Raw genomic sequence first — 24,492 nt, forward strand, 5'->3', positions numbered from 1 at the left:
TCAGCCGGCATGAGAGAAGCTTCCCCTGCCAGAGATGGAACAAAAACAGACCCACAACTAAACAAAGTGCACTTTCTTAATTCAGTAGAAAGGTTCACAAATATTTCATTATTTTTGCTATTTTTTCACAGCAAAAGTACATACTAAACATCAGTTTTAAATTCAAGCATATATAAGAGCCTTTAAGCCCTAGACCCAATAACGTGTACAATTCCTTAACTTTAGTTTTCTAGAATGTAAGGTATATAGATGGTAGCTTCCAGTATTGTGAGAATTACAGAAAGTACTAACAAATTTTGAAACATTCAATATGCTCTATATACCTTAAATTTCCCTTTGAAATGTGACAGTGTAGAAATACCTACAGTAAAAATAAACAGTAATGTGAAGTCAGGATTCATGGTCAAACATAACTATTTATTAGGGGTTTTTTTCCTTATAAACATTTTCTTCTTTTTTTAAACAAAAGAAAAACTTAGAATTTAAATACCTCCCATTCCACCACATATAAGACTGTATACATTATTTACATTTCTAAAATAAAACATTACAGATTTTCTGACATTCAGAATTTCCTTTAAAATAACAATAATGAAGCAATTATACTTTGATCAATAGTTACAATTTGTATAATCTTGGCACAATTTACAACATGGCACCCACGCTGCATTTCATATTTTAGACCATCTTTGTCCCATTTAACTGCCCAGTAGAGAACCTGTCCCTCATGAGAACAGACTCTGTCTCCGTGCATACTAAAGCAAGCGCACAATGCAAATGCTGCCCTTCTGCTTCCTTTACTTGGTACTGGCAGTATTTCTGATTTTTGTCTTCAAAAATGATTTCTATTCTGACTTTAAATGTTCCTTATATTTACTGTTTTCATGACATTATTTCTACCAATACTTTTAAGTAATATCTTAAATGTATAGGAAAAAAATCAAATAGAACAAAAGTCTTCCCTAAAATATTAGTGATTTCACCACCCTGGTTATGCATATACAAAAATAACAAACAAAATTTAGTAGCTATAAAAAACTATTTTCCCTAAAAATAGTCATTTCTGCAAAACAATTTAAGGAGAAAAATGTTCTGAAATAAAAATGCACTAATAGATTTTACAACCTATACTATTTCAGAAACAAAAACGCAAATTTGTGCAAAACTAGAAGAAATATCCACTTATAAGAATAATTATGAGCCGGGCGGTGGTGGCGCACGCCTTTAATCCCAGCACTCGGGAGGCAGAGGCAGGCGGATCTCTGTGAGTTCATGGCCAGCCTGGTCTACAAGAGCTAGTTCCAGTACAGGCTCTAAAGCCACAGAGAAACCCCATCTCGAAAAAACAAACAAAAAGAATAATTATAAGAGAAATTAGGAAACTGTCACTTTACATCACCAATAATAACTGCAGCTTTGGTGGCATTAGGAAACTAGGAACCTGTCAAGCAAATGACAGAGAACCTGTATGTCAACAATACTCCAGAACTACTAACAAAGACTAGCTGTGAAGTCAGCCTTAAGTGCATGTGAGCAGTGTACACAAAGCTGCAGAGTGGAAAACACAAATCTGTCAAGGCCAGTGATCTCACTGCATGTTTGAGAACTGTGTAGCAATACGTACAAAAGAAGAAGGAGGGAAAGAAGAGAAAGAAGGGGAGGAGGAAGGGAGGGAAGGAAAACACCTGTACCAGGAACTTGCACCACAATTAAAAACTGAGGGCCCAATTTAATTTGCACTTTTTCTCTTTTGTGAGAATACAAATAAGTCCAGCTATATGAGTAGTAGACAGAGACCACGGCAGTCTTATCCTTCAAATGAATTCTCATAGATGAACTTCTAAAAGCCTTAACAATTCAAATCATCTGCCTTCAGAATCCTGTTGCATGTCTGTTTGTTGGTTTTGAACTTTCTTATTAAATCTTGAAACAAATCTCTATCACTCACAGATGATCATGATGATTAACAGTGGCTCCTATGGTAAATCTCTAGATTACGGCAAAGCCCTAATACTAAAGTCCATTAGGAACGCTACTTCAAGACTGAGCTGGGTTAAAATATGTCAAGAAAGTTTCAAAATAACATATTTTCCTAGTATGCAATCACATTCCACGTTACAGATAAACTTTTGGTCCAGTATATTTTCAATCAGAATTTAATGTTATAAATTACATGTTCTGAGTACTTATATAATTTTAAATGCTATTCACAATAGATAACACATGGCATAATTTATAATAAAATTTATTCCATTTTTTCCTATACATCAACCTCCAGTCTTTAATTAAAGTCAGATTGAAAGAAAGACTTGTTTAAAATAAAACAGAATACAACAGAGGTAAAAAGGCTTTGTTTCTTTAAACTGCTGCTTTAAAGTACTGATCCACTTTTTCATACTATTCTCTCAATCAAAACTATCCTACATATTCAAAAGTTTTAAAAGATAAGGGAGGGGGCAAAAAAGAAAGCAAGATCTAGAGAAAGATCTTAGTTTAAAAATTCTATTTAAATTTAAAGTAATTATACTTAATTTCTTTTAAAAAATGTTTTCACATGTAAATGATGGTTCCTATTCCAATGGTGGCATCAGGGAACTTCTACCCTGTGACGCAGCCACCAATAGCAATCTTCTCCCAAGACTTAGAGCCACAACACACTCTTAATTACCAAGCCGGCTTGGTTCTCAGAGAATAGCCAAGTTTGTGAACTTGATTTGGTAATTAATGTTGGTTCTGTTAGCTTCAAAAATTGTTATTGTACAACTAAAAAAATGAAAATGATCTCTTATGTAGTCATAAACCAACTCTCAAAGCACCTATGACACATGACAAAGTTCTAGAAACATACTTTGAACATAGCTGAAATAAACAGTGCTCCAAAGAGAACTGCTTTGAAAGTCAGCTCTCATTTGGATATTAATTAAGGTACAACACACTCATTTTAAAAGGAAGTTTCACAACTTAATATTTGTATCTCACATAATCTACCATTTTAGTGGTTATCAAAACCTCTCTCAGAGAGGGTGTAGACAAAGCTATAAAGAAATCTGTTGTTTTGCTGCTACTTTTCCCATAAGCAAGGAAAATGCTCATTACACAAAATGGAATCTAGTGATTACATATGCAAAATATAAATATCCATATTTCTATTTTCTGGGAAGAGATTGTAGTGCTTCATCCATCCTGATAATCCAGGTAGTAACTCAGAAATACATATTAAAAATATACTCTACTACCTAATACATTTTATGTTGACCATTTAGAATCTACAATGACTAAAAGAATAAAAAGTGGCAACCTAAAATGCTTTCAGTTTATGGTACACAGAGCTCCAGAGCCACCCACCAACACACGCATGCTTGTGGTCTGGGGCAGTAACGGTGTGGCTTCTGTGGGAAGTGGAAGAACCAAGTCAACAAGTGAACAGGACAGCAGCAGCACCTACTCAATCAGTCTCTCTTCATGACCACTACGCTGACAACTAATATTTCCTAAAACCTGCTTCATTATATACGCATCTAACCAAAGCACTGTGAATAACAATATAATGATAATTTTCTATATCCAATTTATGGGATGAGCTTATGAAAGAATGAGGAAAACAACTTGCACTTTTATAACTGCATAAAAAATGGGGTAACCAGATAATGGTGGTGCACCCCTTTAGTCCCACAGCCATGTAGGGTGCAGAGGCAAGGAATCTCTGAGATTTTGAAGCCAACCTGCTCTATGTAGCAAGTTTCAGGCTAGCTAGGGCTACACATACACCAAGTCTCAAAAGGGGGGGCAGTGAGGGGGAGAAAGAAAGGAGAGATTTTATTTCTAAGTGAGCAGATCTGAAAGGAATCTAAGAGACAGTTATAAGCAAGCTCTCCTGCAGAATGAACTCTGATCTTTACTCTATAAAAGGGCATTTTACTCTCCAAGCAAGTTTACCAAACTGGCTTTCTCTTGACTTCTAGTGTTTCCTTACTTAGCGCCATCTGCCACCATGTACACTTGCCAGGCCCTTCCCCAGAAGAGTTTCTATTTTCTCACTATACACACACAAACACACACACACATACACACACACACACACAACCCCCCCCCCCAAAAAAAACCCAAAAAACAAAAAAAACCGTTATCTCCTTACTTCCCCAAATTGAGAAACTACTTGTAACAGTGGCACCTGAGATTCTGGCACAGTGAAAATAGCTCCTACATAGTGTGGTGGGAACATTAACTTCTACTACCAAGCACTAATTTGTAGGATTAGTTTTCCATTCTTACAGCTGTATGTAAGGCTTAAAGGACCAGAAACCACCTCTCCCTCTCCTCTCTACAAGCTGCTGCTACGGAAGCCCCATGTTACTAGGGTGATATGACATCAAGAGACTATGGAAGACCATTTCAGTGAGTAATTGTAGGTTCATTTACGGTTCAGAGCAGACTCAAACATCAGAATTCTGAAGCAACTCATAATGCTTGATGTTATCTATTTAGATACTAAAAAAAATATTTTAAGGAAATCAGCTAGCTGTCAGTTCACAAATAAGCACTACTACTGAATGCCCAGTATTATCTACCTTTTCCAAGGTTTTGTTCCTTTTATTATTGGTACTTGGTGAGCAATCGCCATTATAGAAATGAAATGGAGAAAAAGGCAGTTCCTAGTGATCATAACTGCAAGGGCATTCAATTCTTATCATTGTCACTTGTCAATGACAAAACCAAATTTACTTAATTTTAGACTCTTTTCCACTAATTATTTGCATACAAATTCAGAGCAAGCATTTCTATTTTACTAGGGGAAACTAACTACAGAGAGAGAGAGAGAATTGAGGGAAACAGATTTATCCAAACTGACAAAATTAAAACTCAGGGTCTGAAAAGAGTATTTCTCAAGAACAAAACTGAAGGGAGGGGAGGGGAAACCTCAATATTTATTCTAAAAACCAAATTTTTGAACCTGTAATTGATGATGACAACTCAACAGAATGTCATGTCAACTAAAATTTAAAAGGTATTAACTACCGAGCTAGCATTCTCATTACTTGGTATCGCCACAAAGAATATAGATTTCACAGTGGAAACTAAGAAGCCAGGGTGCTTCACACTGCACCAGAAACCAAGGTAGTATGTCATTTAAAATGACAGTCAGACACCAGCTTCATTCACTGAATGGACATGCTAAAAAAAAAAGTGATTAATTTCCCCAAATAGTCATTAAATGTTTAATGTCTGTACCTAAAACTAAGTATTTTTAACTTCTCATGGAAGCTGATTTCTAAAAGGAAGTCTTCAAGACTCTGTTTATGAGTAATAAACACCATTCTATTCCACGGTTTTAAACAGAACTTTCTAGAATTGACTTCCCATACTTAATTGTTTCTCTTTTGATTTCCCAAACAAACTAATGCCTGCCACCACCCATTCTCATTTTTCCTTCCTCTCTGAAATACATGGGGATTCTGCACTTACGGCTCATTTGGCAATTCCTAGGAAACCTCACAGTTCAACATCCTTTCTGAAGACGGTAATTCTATATATAACCTGAAGTTTTACACTTACAGTGCATTTAACATATAGGAAGAAGCTGAAATGCAATGGCTATCACATTTCAACATCCTCAAATTTCAATATCACAGATATCAAGAGATGGAAAAAGACCTGCTTGTAGAACCTTAAATATCTGCTGAACAGAATATATTAGTCAATATCAAAAATAATTAAGAATTTTGTTGTTTTACATTTATGTTCTACATGCACACCTTTACAAATTATGTCAAAAATAATTAAGAAATAATTTTGTTTTACATTTATGTTCTACATGCACAACTTTACAAATTATGTTTTTTCAAGGTAGCAAAAACTGGACATGAACTTGAGTAAACTATGGCTTTTATAACAGATTACTTTACAACATGCACAACTAAGTGCCCTAGATAGAAATTCTAATATTGTTTCAAGCTCTGCTCAGTCCTGTATCTGTGCTTTGCATCTTAGAAGTGAACCTATCAAGGCACTTAAAAACACGTAAGTCTTTTTTAGGGACTTCAAAGTGGGCCACAATTTACATAACACAGAATTCAACCCATCAGCATTTCAGTTAGTATTTGTTTCCAAAGTACAATATCATAAAAAGTCCTCAAATAACCAAAACCAGGTTAATAAAAAAAAAATACTAAAAAAATATTGTACACCACTAAGACAAATTTGCCATTTTCAAATGTAAAGAATGGTTCTTGGCTTCCTCTAGCAACAAAATATGATTTTATATTTCAGAAGAGAAAAGGGAACCCAAGCAAGACCCCAAACCTAAAACAGAAACAATCCAAATAAAAACAAAATATAACAAAGCCCAAATACACTCCGCATAGTTCCACTGGAGGAAAAATTTGCAGCTTTCATCCTTTTATCTGTCCTTTGAGGTGAGTTTTTCAATCAGTTCTTGGAGTGGTGCAAGTTCTCTTCTGTCAATAAGGTTGAACTCCTGCAAACAACACAAATTATTTGCATCTAATTCCAAAGCAGATTACTATGCATACGAACTTCTGATGTAAGTAAAAGGCCAACTTCACCTTTTAAATTGTTCACTTAGCTTAGAGAAATCACATGACTTCCTTGACGCTGTTTTTACATCTATGATATTAAAAATAAACCCCCCTAACTCATGAAATTACTGTGGAGACTACATGCAGCAGCTGCTGTTAACTACTTCATCTAACACCTGGAACACACTACCAATCAGTTAAGTGGGAGCTGCTGCTTCCCGATGAAAACAATACACTGGGCGGAACTCAAATGTCAATCAAATAGGGATCTGATGTCACTGCAAAGAAAAAGCTTTTACCATGGAAAAATTAAGAAGTTGGGATACTGTGCCAATAATCAAGGTTCTGTATCTTTTTTAAAAGATTTATTTATTTATTATGTATATAGCGTTCGGCCTGCATGTATTCTTGCAGGCCAGCAGAGGGCACCATATCATTATAGATGGTTGTGAGTTACCATGTGGGTGCTGGGAATTGAATTCAGGACCTCTGGAAGTTCAGCCAGTGCTTTTAACCTCTGAGCCATTTTTCCAGCCCAGTACTGTATCTTTTAAAATGACCTTTTAAATGATCCCTGGTTAAATATGATTTTAAAAATGAATAAATAAAGCTGGGTGGTGGTGGCAGCACACACCATTAATCCCAACATTCAGGAGGCAGAGACAGGTGGATTTCTATGAGTTCAAGGCCAGCCTGATCTATGAGAACTAGTTCCAGGATGGGCTCCAAAGCTACAGAGAAACCCTGTCTCTAAAAACAAACAAAAAAACAAAAACAAAAAAACAAGAAAAGAGTTTGTGCTGCTCTTGCAGAGGACCCAAGTTCCATTCCTAGCACTCACACCAGGCAGCTCACACCTGAAACTCCAGTTCCAGAGGATCTGTAATGAGAACACACTGATGATGACAGTATCCAAGGTAATGGAAGCAGAACTCTCCCAGGGGGAAGGAGACACAGCTACAAAGCTCCAAGAAAAGAAAGGGGTGGGGGAGGGAGGGAGGGAAGGAGGGAGGGAGGGAGGGAGGGAGAGAGAGAGAGAGAGAGAGAGGTATACTATTCTCAACTCTCAATTTAATTCATTCATTAGCACCCATCATATGGCCAGCACAACGGTCAGAACGTTAGAGACACACAAGCCCTCAGATCTGTGGAGTCCGGGCCAAGAACATGTGGGAATACATACATGGGAATACCTACCATGTGACTAACCCTTTGTACTGACATTAAAGTGACCAGAAAACCAGATTCAGAATTCTCAAAACGCCTCTTAATTCTACACTACACAGTATTTGGCATGAGGAGAGCCAGCTCTGAGTACCTGACCCTCAGTTAACCTTTTGCTTTTCCAACCCAAAAAGCTCTACCTGTGCCCAAAAAGGCCCCATGCAATTGAGTAAAGGTAAGTTGGCTGGCATGTCCAAGTGATACCCACATACCTCTAACAAGCGGGTATCAACTGGGTACTCCTCATGTCTAAAGTTATACCTAGCAGAGATGTGCCCTATTCTTCAAAAAATAAACAACTATCCACCTGAGAGCATGAGGGTAGGGAATTCTGGGATCACATGTATTCTAAACACATGAGATAGTATGTTATTGGCCCTGTAGAGTCTAGACTGTATGTGGCCAGAGCAAGAGTCTCTAAATTCAGAGGCCCAAGCAAGTGATCTTAACCAAAGGGTGCTGCTAGGAAGGTAAGATGTGCAAAGTGCTCTAAAGTGGTTCCCACCATTTTCTAGCACATAACATAAAATATACTTTATGGCTACAGAGTAAAACTAACACTTTTAAAGGAAGAATATTTCTCCTGAACCAACAAAACCTAAATTTGGCAATCATTTTCTGCTAACTAAAATACTAATGTAAAACTTAATTGGTTTTGTGCTGTTATGGGTCTACAAATCAGACTGTCAAATAACTCCCCAACAAAGTTTGGAAAGTTATAACCTCTTAAAATGTCTTTTTACAGGTAATTTTTTTTTTTTTTTTTTTTTTGGTTTTTTGAGACAGGGTTTCTCTGCAGCTTTTTTAGAGCCTGTCCTGGACCTAGCTCTTGTAGACCAGGCTGGCCTCGAACTCACAGAGATCCGCCTGCCTCTGCCTCCCGAGTGCTGGGATTAAAGGCGTGCGCCACCACCGCCCGGCTAGGTAATTTTTTTTTTTAAAGTATGCCTTTAGTGTTAGGAGTATGTATTAATGAAAATGGATACATGTTTCTTTGGTAGAGAGGAAAGTAAAAATGACATTTATAACATATGCTCACATATAAAAACAAACAAGATTTGCTTTCTCCCAACCAACATCTCCTTCTTCTAATATCTACAGAAACAGGAAACAAACAAACAACTTGGCCCATCTATTTCCAACTCTTTGATTTTTCCTTATTATTTCTCTAATTTGAAAATTAAACTCTACTCATAAATAGTTTTTTCTTTCCTCATTTGTTTGAGACAAGGCACTGACAGTTAACCCAGGCTGGTTACCTGATTCTCCTGTCTCAGTCTCCAGAGAACTGGGATTGTGTGTAGGGGCCACCATGCCTACTTTCTTAGTGTACATATCAAAGGCACTCTATGAGGACTAAACAAAGAGGAAATAAACTGTAAGGGAACTCTAAAACACACTCTGGCCCTTCCTTTCCTCACACATGATGGGTAGTCATGCTTCAAAATTACTTAGAATATGGTTTTAAAAAGAAGTGGGGGAGCCAGGCAATGATGGCCTATGCCTTTAATCCCAGCACTCCGGAGGCAGAGGCAGTCAGATCTCTGTGAGCTCCAGGCCAGCCTGGTCTACAGAGTTCCAGGAAAGTCCTGGCTACACAAACAAACCTTGTCTCAAAAAAAAAGTGATATTCAAAAAAAAATGTGTGTGTGTGTGTGTATGTGTGTCCACTAAGAGAGATCCAAGAATTCTCTTTTAAAATAGAGGGTTATGAAAACAAAGAGTGCTAGAACACTTGAGACCAAGTTCACTACAAGTGTGCCCAACTAGTGGAGTTCACAATCTGACTGCATTTTTCTCTCCTACTTTGATTTTTTGTTGCTTGTTTCTATTGGTTTTGCTTGCTGTCTATCCATTTTTGTTCATTTGTTGGTTTGTTGAGACCAGATCTTATGGTCCAGGATAACCTGAAACTTGCTAAGTAGCAAGCTGGCCTGGAACTCAATTCTTATGCTTCAGCCTCTCAAGTGTCAAGATTATAGGCAAATATCATCATATCTGACTCGCTATTCAGATTTCCCTTCATATGGTCTGGAAATTGGCACAGTTCAAGCGAGGCAAGGCATCTTGAAACCGTTTCAGAGCTGCCCACCATAAACTGGTAGAGTAATGAAATTAAGATGAGAAAGGCCCATCATTATCATCATGGAAAGTGTAAAAGAGGATGTAGATTAGTTAGAGATAGCAAGTTCTGTTCTGACAGTGTATATACACCATTTATTCATCACAGAATTCTACAAATAAACATGAAGCAAGAAAAGCCTTATGAATCTACCTACCTGAACAAAAAAAATAAAGTGCTTGAAAGATGTATTGAGATGTGCTTCCTCCTGAAGCTGGATCACAGGGTCAAAATGTTGGTGATATATGTGAGCATAAACTCTAAAGAGTCGTTTGAGAATTGTTTTCGCCACGGACATGAAATTTTTTGGGAATGGAACACCTAGTAAAGAGATAAGCCCCGTCTGTTAATAAGAAAAGAGCACAAAGCAGCATGTTTTGTCATCAAGTAGCAACAGGGCTGAAAGATGTAATGTGTATAGATTCCTGTTTGCATGCCCATAAAATCTTTGAGACGTTCTTAGCACATCATGAATGAAAGCAAACTCCGGGGCTTTTTAAAAATAAGAATGATTCTTCTTTATGGCATATTGTATTTCTAACATACTACCACTCTACAAATAAACACCTCAGAGGCAGCACGGCTAGAGTACACCCAGATTGCTAGATTTGTTAGCATTAAGCACTACACAAATATGTGGAAACAACGTATTAACCACCTTAGTTATGTTTAATGCTTTTAATATATCAGTCACACAGACAGACACACACATGCAACTTAGCCTATAGGAGATCCTGATACAGGCATAGTCACATATCCGTAATTCAACACCTGAGCAGCTGAGACAGGATTATGGTGAGTTCAAGACCAACCTGGGATACATAGCAAGATCCTGTCTCAAAATAAATAAATAAATAAAAATAAAATAGGGAGATTTGAATTTGGGAGGATATTATACTAAGTGCACATCAAACCTAAACAGACGATTTCTCAATCTTACTTATATTTTGAGTGAAAAAGAAAATGACATACATAGAGAATAAAACCATGGTTACTGGGCTAAAGGGATAGGGGGACATGAGAGAATGTAGGTCAGAGATAAACACAAAAGTATCTGTAGCAAAGATACAGGACAACCAAGTCTAAAGATCAAATACAAAATATAAGAATAAAACATAACAATATACCATATTTACATTTTATCAGTTGTGTAATTATTGCTACTTTCCTAACAGAATAAAATGGATTAACTGTAACACAAAGCATGTTTATTTATTTTACTATAAAAACTATTTTACTATAAATATATATTAGTATCATGCTATATAAAAATTATAAAATATTTCAATTTTAATAAAAATCTGGGCCAGTGAGATGGTTTAGCAGGTAAAGTACCTGCTGGGCTAGCCTGGTGATCTGAGCTCACTCCCCAGAAAGCACATAAAGGTAAAGGAGAGAACTGGTGCCACAAAGCTGACCTCTGATACCCACATGCACACACAAGCACACACATGCACACACAATAGTCATAAGTAAATTTTTAAAAAGAAGGAAAAGAATATAAAATCCTATATTCTAAATGTTGAACTTGGCAATGCAACCAAACACTGGTACTACTGGCTCAGTGTTGTAATACTATTGCCCATTTCACACTGCTATAAATCACAAGGACACAAGCACACCACAATCAAAGGACACTCTAAAATAGCAAAGTCATAAAAGAACAAGAAAAAGAGTGAAGCCCTCATATTCTAGGCATAGCACTGTATAAAAACCTAAAAACACAAAAAGGATCTAAGATTGGAGAACAGTGCTCTAATGAAAGCATACAATGTCAGCCAAAAGTTGTTTAACAAAACTCTGAGGGTTAGTTGAAAACACAGTTGTAACAGTCTGAAGAAGTACAGACACATACGAGCTGTCTAATGGCCACAATGTAGACCTTTAAGCAAACATACCAAACAAGTCACTTGATCTATGTCAGGCCAAATCTCAAAGCTGTTTTTTCTTCACAAATATTTTGATATCAAAATCTATGTGATGTGTGATGGCTCATGCCTATAACCACACTCAGGAGGCTCAGACAGGATTGCCATAGGCTTGATGCCAGCCTGAGCTAGAGAGGGAGACCCTATCTCAAAACAAAAGAACAAAATAAAACCTTTAAGATTTATTTTATGAGCCATAAAAACCACAGATTTTTATCATAAGTATAAAATTAGATACAAGCTATGGAAAATTGAAGGAAAAAGAAAATAAACATAAGTGTGACAGGTATCATTAGCTGTCTTATTACCTATTACCTTTTTTGTATGATAGGCCAGATTTTATTATCTTTCTATATCATAAATTCATCTGTCCATCATTTAAATCTATAAGGAAGTATCATTAATAAATTTAGTACAAAAAGGGACATAAGAACACTCTTTAAATGTATAAAATTAGAAATATTTTGATTGATGTGGTAACCTGTTGTGGTTCCTGAAACAGTAAGAAGCTTCCATTTGGGACTTGCTTCTGAAAAGAAAACCACTAGATATTTATAATTCTTTAAAAAAAAACAAAAAGGAGCCTTGCATGGTGGGTATGTACCTTTAATCCCAGCACTCAGGAGGGGAGGGGGGTGGGCTGTAAATTCAAGGCCAGTCTAGTCTACAAAGTGAGTTCAGGACACCCAGAGATACACAGAGAAACCCTGTCTTGGAAGGAAAAAAAAGAACTTAAAACACACTCAAAAATAACTTCTCTAATTAGAAATAATGTCACTAATATTTTAATACAAAAATTTTAACAAATAATAAATTAGGAAATAGATCACTTATTTTCTATTAATTCTGGCCTTTAAACTAATATGTATTTAAAACACTAGGTGTAAGGGTAAAAAAAACCCAATTTACATAAGACAGCTTGCTTATGTCTGACTGGGTTAGAAAGCTCTTGGTGTCTCTTCTTGGAAACTGCATAATAAACATGCCATCAACACAGTTCCAGGGAACTACTCAAATGGTAGGACAGGAAGAGAGAGCATGCAATTATAGAAACAAAATTAAATACATCATGATTTATTCCAATTACAAAAAATAATTTTACCAATTTTTGAGGGAAATAATGTTTCATCATCCAGCTGGTCCTGAACCCAGGTCATCAGGTAATCAATGTACTTTGGTGCAGAGCACTTGATAGGCTTCTTAATGTTGGTTCCATCTGCCCAGTGATACTCATATCTGCAATGAAAAGAAAGCAAGCACACAGACCATCACAAGGGAGGTATAAAAGTGTGCATATAAGTATATGTATGAGAAATATATATACAAATATGTTTTAAACAATCTGTTCTCCAAGTAAGTACATGTTCTTAATCAACAGTAGCCTGATTTGCTTTTATCAAAATTCAACCTAAGGAGATAACACTGAATTCATCTTTTTTTGTTTGTTTGTTTGTTTGTTTTGCTTGTTTGTTTTTTCGAGACAAGGGTTTCTCTGTAGCTTTCGAGCCTGTTCTGGAACTAGCTCTTGTAGACCAGACTGGCCTCAAACTCAGAGATCTGCCTGCCTCAGCCTCCCGAGTGCAGGGATTAAAGGCGTGCGCCACCACTGCAGGCTGAATTCATCTTCTATTTACATGTTTTCCTCACCTTGAAAGACCTGGATAAATCCAGACCCCCCCCCCCCAAAGCAGGAAAAAATAGAGCCAAAAATCTAAGCAGGGAGGGAGGAATCAGAAATCTAGGATTAGCTGGTTCAGTGACTCTGTTTCAGGAACTAGCTGAAGATAAAGTTAGATTGTAATCTTGAGAATAATCTTGAGAAACAGGGAGTTGCCCCCTTGTGATCATCACTGGTATTTTCAGAATTTTCTGACACCCTCCCTAACCCCTTCGGATTACTGGGCTGTCGTTTCTTCCCTTAAAAACCCCTTCTCCCAGTTACTCAGGGTCGAACTCTTCCCCTGCATGGGTTATGAGTCTAGGCCCCAGTGCACTGGTTCCTGTCTTGTTGAATAAACCTCGTGTGATTGCAGCAAGGACGGTCTCTCGTGAGTTACTGGGGGGTTCATGTTATCCCAAGACTTGAGTGAGAGTCTCCCCGCACCGGGGGTCTTTCAACCTGTCCGATTTTCTATCTTTTCTTTTCTTTCTCTTTGCTTTTTCTTTCTTTAAAAAATAAAAAAGTCTCTCACTGTGTAGACCAGGCTGACATAGAACTCAAAAGATTCACCTGACTCTGCCTCCCAAGGACTGAGGTTTAAACAGGGACTGCCATGCACAGCCCCTGAATTAAAGAGCTCTCTCTAATACAGAATAGAATAATATATTGCTGAAGTAGAAGTTACTACTCTGTTCTACAATGGCTAGTTTTTCTTCCTTACATAAAATGCAGTACAATTCTTTTTACTTGGGGGCTTTAAATTTGGGGTTAAGTACAAAGAATGACAGAAAATTCAAAGTAAAACTAATGTAAATAAGAATGGTTCAGTAGTTTAGTTTGAACGGGGAACTAATATATCCTTGAAGAAAACTGGCAACTCAAATATGCTCTTGTTTTGGCTATTAACCAAAATTAACCCTTTGATTTAATATGTAACCATGTGAGAAACACAAGGTCAAGAACAACGAACACTAAAACAAAATACACTTCCCCTACTCAGAAAAGCAGATTAGTAGAAGAGACACCCATAAATGTATAAGTAAAAATATGTATGAACTGCCTGTCTAAAATGGACAATTTACTCTTGAAAGATCTACCTATAAATGCAAATATAAAACAAGTTATTTGGTCTATATTCAGGTCAAACCCTTAAGTTATTTTCTTAAACAATTCTTCCAATCTCTCAATCTCTCTCTTTCTCTCTCTCTCCCTCTCCCTCCCTCCCTTCCTCCCTCCTTCCCTCCCTCCCTCCCTCCCTCTCTCTCTCTCTCTCTCTCTCTCTCACACACACACACACATACACACACATCCCTCCCTGACTTTTTAAGATAATAGGACTCTTCTTAGAAACTGTACAGTATACACATACATCAACATAGCCCTAAAGAACTAAGTACATTTGTTTTTCGAGTCAGGGTTTCCCCATATAGCCCTGCATGTCCGGAAACTCACTCTGTACACCAGGCTGGCCTCAAACTCAGGAAACCACCTGCTTCTCCTACACTGCTGTGATTAAAAAGCACTACCACCATCCAAACACTATTTCACTTTTTTGTTTTTCAAGACAGGGTTTCTCTGTCTTTCTCCAGGCTGTCCTGGAACTCTTGATAAGCCAGGTTGGCCTCTGCTTCTGGAATGCTGGGATTAAAGGTGTGTGCAGCCACCATGCAGCTACTACTTCACTTTTAAATCAACTATTTTCTAACCTTTCTCCCTGAGTTTGACCTGACTGAAAAACAGACTAGTGAACCTAACAAAATAGCAATCTAACAGAGAAATACTATGTGGTGTATTTCTGATAAAAATTATCTTCAATCGTATGAATGAGAATCCTTTCTATTTAGCAAATCTAAACCTTAATAATAATCCAAAACTGATCTAAGCAAGGACACACCTTAACAAACATTATTAGAAGAGCCTTTCTTATCACTGCTGAGCACAAGGAATGCCCATCAAATCCATTGTGAAGTCTCAAAAGGGAGATTCTCCCAAACGACTACTGGTACCATGCTACGACGGTTAATCACCTTCCCAGTCAGAATTTTCTCTATTATGAAAGTTAAATACAAGCTGGCCAGTGAGGGCCCACGTGTTTAATCCCAGCACTCAGGAGGCAGAGGCAGGTGGATCTCTAGGAGTTTGAGGCCAGCCCAGTCTACAGAGTGAGTTCTAGGAGAGCCTGAGCTAAAAAGAGAAACCCTGTCTTGAAAACACAAACAAACCAACCAAATGACTTCATTGGGTACCTCTATTTTACCCCCAACTGTTTTTTTCCACTCTTTAACAGACGATTCTCTTTAAAATTCTCTTCTGTTATCAAAATATTTACTTGTAAATTACAGCTTCAAAATAGCCACTATTTCTTTCCCAATCATATTAAACAGCAAGTGTCAACCAAGTCCTCAGAAACAGCACTTAGTATCACTCGGTAAGAGGTTGATCATATATAATCTAAACTCAGGGTTGCTAATGAGTGCTGACAAGATCTCCCACAGTGGGAAACACCAAAGCTGAAATTAGCAGACATCTCTGCATGATACAAGTCTTCTTTGTTAGTAAAGATAAAGAACTGGGACAACTCAAGAGTGCCAGGTGTACTGGACACACCCTAATCTAAGTAAGCACTTGGGAGGCAGAGGCAGGTGGATCTCTGTGAGTGTGAGGCCACCCTGGTCTACACTGAGAGTTCCAGGACAGCCTGGGCTACATAGTAAAACTATCTTTTAAAAAAAAATAGAAAGAGTAAAGAGTTTCAAATAACAGTGTAGTGGTGCATGCCTTTAATCCCAGCACTCAGGATACAGAAGCAGGACGATCTCTGTAAATTCAAGGTTGGCCTAGTCTACATGGCAAGTTCCACAACACCCAGGGCTACACGGAGAAAGCCCATGGGGGGGGGGGGAGGGGAGGATTCGCAAAAGAAGGAAAGAACAAGGAAAGGGCACAGCTATTACCCAACACAACTCAGAGTCTAGTCAGTGCCCACCTGGGCTGCAGAGGTAAGATGCAGTCTCAAAGCAGCTGTTCATTCATTTATTTATTTAAAGGACAAAGCGAGTGAGAGGAGCAGGTCAGGCAGCGCGCTACAGAGGAACCTTTATCAGAAGACAGAGCTACTTTATCCCTCAAAACAAACTAACCATGGAATAGCAAAATTAAAACCATCCATTTTCACATGAAATTTAAAACATCTGAACTAAACACCAAAAATACCAATAGGAATTAAGTTATAAAAGAAAATTTGATTTCCTCAATGCTTTTTCTTAAGAAATCTTAACAACAAGAGACAAAAATTTGAAATTAAGACATTGTCATCTGTCACAATATTGAGTCAAAGGGATATCTAATTCATTTAAAATCAAATTTGCTAAAGAAAGGCATCCTTAACTAAAAATATACTGAGGGTCGGGTGTGGTGGTCCACAGCATTCATCTCAGGACTCAAGAAGACAGAGGGCACAGTGCTTACTCTGTGAGTCCAAGGCCAGCCTGATCTACAAAGGGAATTCCAGGACAGACCAGGTTACACAAAGACTATAACACAAAAAAGCAACAACAAAAGTTCCATCAAGGACAGTTCTCCAATAAAGCGTTCCTTGAGAAGTGAAAAGCACCAGCTACAACTCTCACAGAAGAAAGCAGGGAACTAAGATTTGGGAAAACTCACCTCTGTAGGCAAGAAAGTAATACAGAACAAACACAGCTCTCTGCTTTTCTAGTGAGAACGGCCAGTGTGTTTACCTCCTAAGATAGCAACACACCTCTCCTGAGCTCCCGTATCTCTGCTCTAAGTTCTTTGATCAGCTGACTAAATTCTTTACGTTCATGTTGATAGGGTCAGCAATTTTCTGATTATTTTGGAATATGAAGTCAAATATATACTCACATATCACTAAATAAATAGCAGTGGCCTTTATAAGTAGTAATAGTAAAAGACAACTTGAAAAGGTCATTGGCCAAACCAATATTGATTGCTGAGAAGGTAGGTGGTAAGCGCTGTCTTTGCACCAAGACAGATTTAAAAGAACAAATAAAGACTTGAGTAGCATACCTGCCGTCTTTGATTTGATGCTGAGCACACACACACATGTGTGCACACAATATTACAGTATAAACACAACATAATATATCACTGTAAGAGCAAAACCACTAGGACTAGAGAGTTGCCTCAGCTGTTTAAGAGAGTGCAAAGCTCTTCTGGAGGATCTGAGATAGGCTCCAGCCTGTGGCAGCTCCAGGGGATCGACGCCTCTGGCCACTGTGGGCACTGGCACTCATATGCACACACCTACACATGTGTGAGCGTGTGCACGCACACACACACAAATTTAAAACAATTTTATTTTTTAAAATAAAAAATTTAAGCAGAAAGAGCACATCTACACTGAAGAATACTAAATGGCTCCATAGGGAAAGAAATGTTCAGCACGGGCCTGTTGCAAGGGTGAGACATTGTAAAACATTAACACGAGAGAAAAAGAAGAAACGGAAAGAATCTGAATGTGCTGTCAAGCTCCTAGGTACAAGTTTGTTTTTATTATATTTTACATAGCTTTATAAACTATTGTCCATAGACAGTATTATGTACATTCACTTCAGATAAAGGAAGATAAGTTTACTTTGTATCTGAATCAGCAAAGTAGGTGTCTATTTAACAGTGGAAATTAGGATTTCCCAGAGTACACATCACTAATGCAATCCTTCCAGCCCATCAGATATCAGGCTGCCCCCTGTGTATACTATATACACATGTAAAAATAGGCCGTATTTTACTCAATGTATGATGCTAATCAATGAACACTTGATTTTAAAGAGATTTCTTATCGGTGAATTTTGCTGTATTATCTGTTTATTGTGTTATTATTTTTTTAATTAAAAGAGGGTTCTAAATACTGTGCAGTCCCTCAGTAGAAGAGCTCTAGGACTTGCCTGCCCTATGACCATCTGCATATGGACTAGCAGGAAACAGAAATCACACATGCATTCAAGTCAAGCAATTAAGGAAAAAAACAGACTCCACAGCTTTCCGTCCACAGCTGTGACTGGTTTTTAAGAATGTAACTTATTTTCCAATACCCCTGCCTCTGTGGCTTTACCACCAGCTCTAGTAACATAAATGACTGGTTCAGGTGAAGTTGCGCCCTGTACCCTCTGTGGGTTCCTTCCTCTCATTTGTGCTGTTCCCAAGCCTCGGCCCATCTCCATACTGTTTCAGTGAAGAGAAATACTTGAAGAAGAGATTGCTGCAGTCTATTCAGCTTCAAGATGTCATGGTGTTTTAGACAGTTATTTCAGGATAAAAACTGGTTTTATCACCAGGTTCTTATTTAAACATTTTTTAACTCCCATAAAGAATAAACTGCCCAACTTAAATTTTTATAAAATACGGTTTTACAATCAGATCTGTTTCTTGCAATGATATGAGTTGCCAAATAACTGAGATCATTTTTGTTGGGATTCATGAGTCCTGGCCTTCAGTTGCTTTTCCCTCCTAGAACCTTCTAATATGTTACTAGAAGCTGTGCCTAGTTAGAGGATCAGAGGATCACCTGTTGACCATTAACTGCAGTTTATTTAAGTCTACATGGTGTTAATAAAGAGAGGCTTTCCTGAACCAGCGTTGGGAGTTGTGTGTCATTCTGTCACTGCGTCTGAGTTCTCAACCTCCAGCACCTTTCCTGAAGCTCTCGAACTGAGGTCTAGCACATAGAGCGCAGACCGGGGCCGAGATTTCGGCAATTTTAAATGCTCTGTTCATACTCTTGTTTTAGAATTAAAATTTACATTCACTGTGTGTGTTTTTCATTGTTTTGAGAGGTTTTTGTCTTTTTTTAAATTTGGGTTTATTTTATTGTTTTTGACTCTTAATGTAATGTAAATATTCTTATCATTTTACATTGTTTCTTCCTGAAATTTTAAATATAAAACGTTTCCCAAAAAAAAAAAAAAAGAAAAGAAAAAACAGAAAAAAATAAAGGTATCCGAGAAGAATAGACAAAGCAACTTTTCAGAAGAAACAAGAGTAACTGGCAAGGAGTTTCCATAAGTCAGTTCAGGTGGATGGGAAAGATACCCTATAAAGAGAAAAGGCAGCAACAGGAAGCCACTGAGGGAAACACTAGGACCCAGGAAGCGCATGGCTAGACATTTCCTTCTCATCTAAAAGCCCAAGGACAGTAACAAGGAAAACTGGACATTAATCATATCTTACTTTGGTCCAGCTGACATCACCGGACAACTCTCCTCTGTACAGAAGTCTGTGATGGTTCCATAAAGCATATTGATTTGATTGAAAAAATCCACAGCTGCAAAGCAAATGTCCATCATAAGTAAAATAAAACAGTAAAAAAGTAATTTTCACTTTATTTAAGCAGAATCCCAGGTTCTTTTTCCCTACAAAACCAGGTAGAAAAGTTCACACCAAATCCCCAATTTGTTGACTGTACTAAAATGAGGAGCTTGTACTGGGGAACAACACAAGAGTGAGAAAAATTATTGGCAACCCACATTAAAAAATGTATATATAAAATATACAAAGAACTATGTAAGAGAAGACAACACAGCAGAAAATGTAACAATTTAAAATGCCCCCTCACAAAGTTTCTAGATAATCATAAAACCCTATGAAAAGAATCTCAGTAAGCAGTCCTCTCCTAAGCTACGTGTCTCTACCTTCTCAAGCCGCCGTCCCGCAATCAGTCATGGATCAGATAATGCAGTTTGTTGAGCCAAGTCGGCAGTTCGTAAAGGACTCAATTCGGCTGGTTAAAAGATGCACCAAGCCCGACAGAAAAGAATTCCAGAAGATTGCCATGGCCACAGCCATAGGATTTGCTATCATGGGATTCATTGGCTTCTTTGTGAAACTGATCCATATCTCTATTAATAACATTATTGTGGGTGGCTGAGTGCTTTCTCTTCGCTGGAATTAGGAACAAATGAGGGTGTGAGAAGCTTATGAAGTAAAAAGTTGCCTGTATACTTTGTGTTTTTCTCTCCTTTTCTCCTCCACAAGAGGTTTTGTATTTCTAAACTAAAAAGGTTTCAAAATAAACATTTTTCCCATGGAAAAAAAAAAAAGAATCTCAGTAATAATGAAACCACAAATTTTAATGATTATGGGTTGCCATTCCAAAGCCACTCCCCCAAAAACACTTACCTTCAAAATGGAAAAGCCAAGAATACCCAACACACTATGAACGGTGTGAGCATGAGGAGGCTAGGGGAGAACACTGACAGCTATTGCAGAACCACAAACACCCAGTTCTAGCAACTCAGACAGACAGACAATACAGACAGAATTAACTGCTCCTAGACTTAATATGTAGAGTCTAAAACACAGGGTTGTGGGGCTGGAGAGATGGCTCAGTGGTTAAGAGCACTGGCTGCTCTTCCAGAGGTCCTGAGTTCAATTCCCAGCAACTACATGGTGGCTCACAACCATCTGTAATGAGATCTGGTGCCCTCTTCTGGCATGTGGGCACACATGGAGGCAGAATGTTGTATACATAATAAATAAATCTTAAAAAAAAAAAAAAATACAGGGCTCTACACAGCCATTCTTTTTTTTTTTTTGTTTTTTGTTTTGTTTTTCGAGACAGGGTTTCTCTGTGGCTTTGGAGCCTGTCCTGGAACTAGCTCTGTAGACCAGGCTGGTCTCGAACTCCCGAGTGCTGGGATTAAAGGCGTGCGCCACCATTGCCTGGCTTACACAGCCATTCTTAATCTTTCTTAATTAGTATATGCACGCTAGCAAAATGACTCAGTGGGTAAGAATGCTTGCCACCAAGCCTGACAACCGGAGTTTGATCCCCAGGACCCACATGGCAGAGAGAAAAAACTGTCCCCTGACCCTCACATACTTGCTGTGGCATGTGTTCCCACAGATATTAACACAAACACACAAATAAATAAATGTGAAAAAATTCAAATAACTAAATCAACTAATAAATGAGCTCTCAAAAATATAAACGCACAAACAAGTGCCAAAAGGAAAGAGAAGAGAGAAGGGGGGACAGGAAAGGAAGTGGCAAGAGGGCAGGTCCTTTAATCCTAGCAACTGGGAGGCAGATGAATCTCTGTACATTGAAGACCAGCCTAATCTATATAGTGAGTTCTAAGCCAGCGAAGGCTACACAGTGAGACCCTGTAATAATGTACACATACATTGGAAATTTATTCTGATTATCTTTGAGATGTCACAAAAATCATCTCATGGATAAAATGGCTCTCACTAAGAAAGTGAAAAAACAAACCATTTTATTTTTAATAACAAAACTGTGTTAGTCCAGAAATAACACATTATAATTAATCACATAATTAAAAAATAATGTGACAGTAAAGTTCTATGGACATTTCATAAAACTTCATACTCAGATAAGATAGCATGAAGACTAACAGATTAGTGACATTAGGCTATATGTCATCATCATATTGTGACTGTTAGACTAAATAGATTCTAGAAAATCCGGCACCTAAACGTTCACCTGCACTGAGGTCACTGTCCCAATTCAGAGTCTGCTGAGAAACAGTCAGCTACTTACTGTTCACTGCGACCCACTCATTTAGGTCCTCTCCCTCAGGAAGCATGACGGCCATCCGCAGGTTCCCACTGCCAAGTGTGGCTTCTGCATGTTTTAAGAGCTCATACTGGTGAGAACCCTCTGGGATGTTCTTCTTTGGTTTAAAAGTTTTAGAAGAGCGACTACCACTATGAATAGAAAAAAGAAAAGAGGAGTAATATACTATCAATAAAATCTACAATTTATTACTGGGCAAAATAAGTCATCTTAAATATCCAAAAATTAATAAGAATTACACTTTCAGTCCCCAAACTTAAACTGTACTAGCTATATTAATCCTAGCAATAATGTAGTTACTGTATGTAATGTAATGACTGTGTTATCTACCCAAAATAATACACATATTCTCTCTATTCTCTAATTCAACTCAGGAGGAGAACTTTCAATCGAAACTAATCCAGTTCCCCACAGTAAACTAACCACTCTGGATTACAGACTATAATCTACAAAAAAAAAAAAAAAAATTTAAAGCACTTCTATAGTGTGTAATTTTATTCCTTATTCAACCCTGCTTGTAATTTTAATACACAGAAGTGTTTTCTCTTATAAAATGTAGGTGTAATTTCATATCAGTATAATACAAAACCCCAAGAACATGGGGAAAAGAAGGTAGATGTTCTTCTACCCAATTACAGGAAGCATTTGCAGTCACTCATAATACAGAATTCTGGTTAAACAGGTTACTATGACTGATTGCTCAAATTTCAGAATGTATACATATACACATGTAGTGTAGTTTATGTAACATACGCATACATACAGTCAGCCCTCCATGAGTTTTCATATTGACTCAATGAAACCAGAACTAAAAATACTTGGGGAAATTACATCTTTACAGAACATATACAAATGTTTGTTTCCTGTCATTCTCTAAACACAGTATACTATAACTTAGACTGTGTAAGTAAACTAGATATAAGCTTAAAAGTATGTAAGAGGATGGAGAGAATATATATGTAAGAAGCATACCATTCTATAAAAGACACTTAAGCATATACATACAGTCTTTATAATCTTTGCAGGATCCTGGGCCCAACCCCCCTGGATATAGAGGAACTGAGTGAGTGAATGTGAGAGAGAAGACAGAAAGAAAGAGGAAGGGAGGGAGGGGGGTCAACTAAAACTAGGTTTAGAATGAGTTTTAAAAGATTAAGAGCAGGGTGAAGAGATACACAATTTTAGCTCTTGGGAGGCAGAAACCTGTAGATCTCTGTGAGTTTGAAACTAGCCTAGTCTACATAGTGAGTTCTGGAACAACCAGAACTGCACATGACAGAGAAACACTGTCAAAGAAACAAACGCCACCCCTTCACACCTCTTGCCACCTGTGGCAGGTGGGAGAGCTGGCCCTGAGGTCATAAGAACAGGAGAGCTGTCCCTACCCCTCACCAGCTGCAGCAGGAGAGCAGGCCCCGCACCTCACCTGTTGGTGGGGGCATAGGTGAGGCCACCCAGAGGGCATAAGTGTCTATCATAAGGCAGCATGAATGAGATGGTCTCATCCTGCCCCTTACCACCTACAGCAGACAAGAAACTGAGCCCTTAACACGTACAGTACTTGGTAAAGTGGGACCTGCACCTTGTCTGGGCAGCACAGTAGAGCTGACCCTGTTGACAGGGAGACCTGGCCCCACCATTTGCTATATGGTGGCTTGGGCAAGGGAGAGATGTGCCCCGCCCCATGGCAGTTGCAAGAGCTGAAGCTGCCCCTAACCAGCTGCGGCCCTGGGAAGAATGGCCTCTGCACCTTGCCTGGGCAATACAGTAGAGCTGACCCTGGTAGTGTAGGTGTGGGCGAGCCAAACCCGAAGGCATAATAAGGGCAGGAGAACTGGAGCTGCCCCTTGTTCCTTGCTGTATAGTGTGAACTAGCTAGGGCAATGCAGGAGAGCTCACCCTGGTGGTGAGGACAAGGGAGAGCTGGAAGGCTGACCAACCATGTAACTACCCAGGCCCAGAACCAGGGTTATGAGTTGGCCCACCCTGCTGCTGAATATTATTTTAAGATGTGTTACATTTGTTTATGCTGTGGAACATTTGTTTTAATGATGCAAAAATATGTTGTATTCTTTTATGTCACATTTAACTGGGTGAAGCTGTGATTCTTTGCCTGTCTAAAACACCTGATAGTCTAGTAAAGAACTGAATAGCCAATAGCAAGGCAGGAGGAAGAAGAAATGGAGCTGGCAGGCAGAGAGAATAAACAGAAGGAGACATCTGGGAGAAAAAGAAGAAGAAGCAAGAAAGGAGAGGAGGGGCCGGGCGGCGGTGGCGCACGCCTTTAATCCCAGCACTTGGGAGGCAGAGGCAGGCGGATCTCTGTGAGTTCGAGACCAGCCTGGTCTACAAGAGCTAGTTCCAGGACAGGCTCCAAAGCTACAGAGAAACCCTGTCTCGAAAAACCAAAAAAAAAAAAAAAAAAAAGGAGAGGAGGACATCAG

The 24,492-nt window shown here is 38.3% G+C and overlaps 2 protein-coding genes across 3 annotated transcripts in view; one reads left to right on the top strand and one right to left on the bottom strand.

Annotated features, from left to right (window-relative positions):
- Window positions 1–396: 396 nt before the first annotated feature.
- Mob1b (MOB kinase activator 1B) overlaps window positions 397–24,492 on the bottom strand; it is a 45,127-nt gene continuing 21,031 nt past the window's right edge. The window contains exons 2-6 of one of the 2 annotated variants that reach the window (XM_038335052.1): window positions 22,013–22,179; window positions 19,681–19,774; window positions 12,913–13,046; window positions 10,040–10,203; window positions 397–6,475 (exon numbers count right to left, since the gene is read on the bottom strand). In XM_038335052.1, coding sequence (XP_038190980.1) covers window positions 6,398–6,475; window positions 10,040–10,203; window positions 12,913–13,046; window positions 19,681–19,774; window positions 22,013–22,179 — 637 coding nt within the window. In that variant the 3' untranslated portion in view covers window positions 397–6,397. The remainder of the gene's footprint in view (window positions 6,476–10,039; window positions 10,204–12,912; window positions 13,047–19,680; window positions 19,775–22,012; window positions 22,180–24,492) is intronic. The other variant, XM_038335059.1, reaches the window with a different exon arrangement.
- Window positions 20,121–20,492, top strand: LOC119817699 (protein transport protein Sec61 subunit gamma-like). The gene has a single exon (XM_038335071.1). It carries the CDS (start codon window positions 20,171–20,173, stop codon window positions 20,375–20,377), a length of 207 nt encoding a protein of 68 aa, XP_038190999.1. The 5' UTR covers window positions 20,121–20,170; the 3' UTR covers window positions 20,378–20,492.

Source organism: Arvicola amphibius, chromosome 1 (assembly GCF_903992535.2).
Source record: "Arvicola amphibius chromosome 1, mArvAmp1.2, whole genome shotgun sequence".
NCBI lineage: Eukaryota > Metazoa > Chordata > Mammalia > Rodentia > Cricetidae > Arvicola > Arvicola amphibius.

Bases quoted from the DNA above. Each gene is read 5' to 3' on its own strand.
- LOC119817699 (XM_038335071.1), top strand. From the start codon at position 20,171: ATGGATCAGATAATGCAGTTTGTTGAGCCAAGTCGGCAGTTCGTAAAG.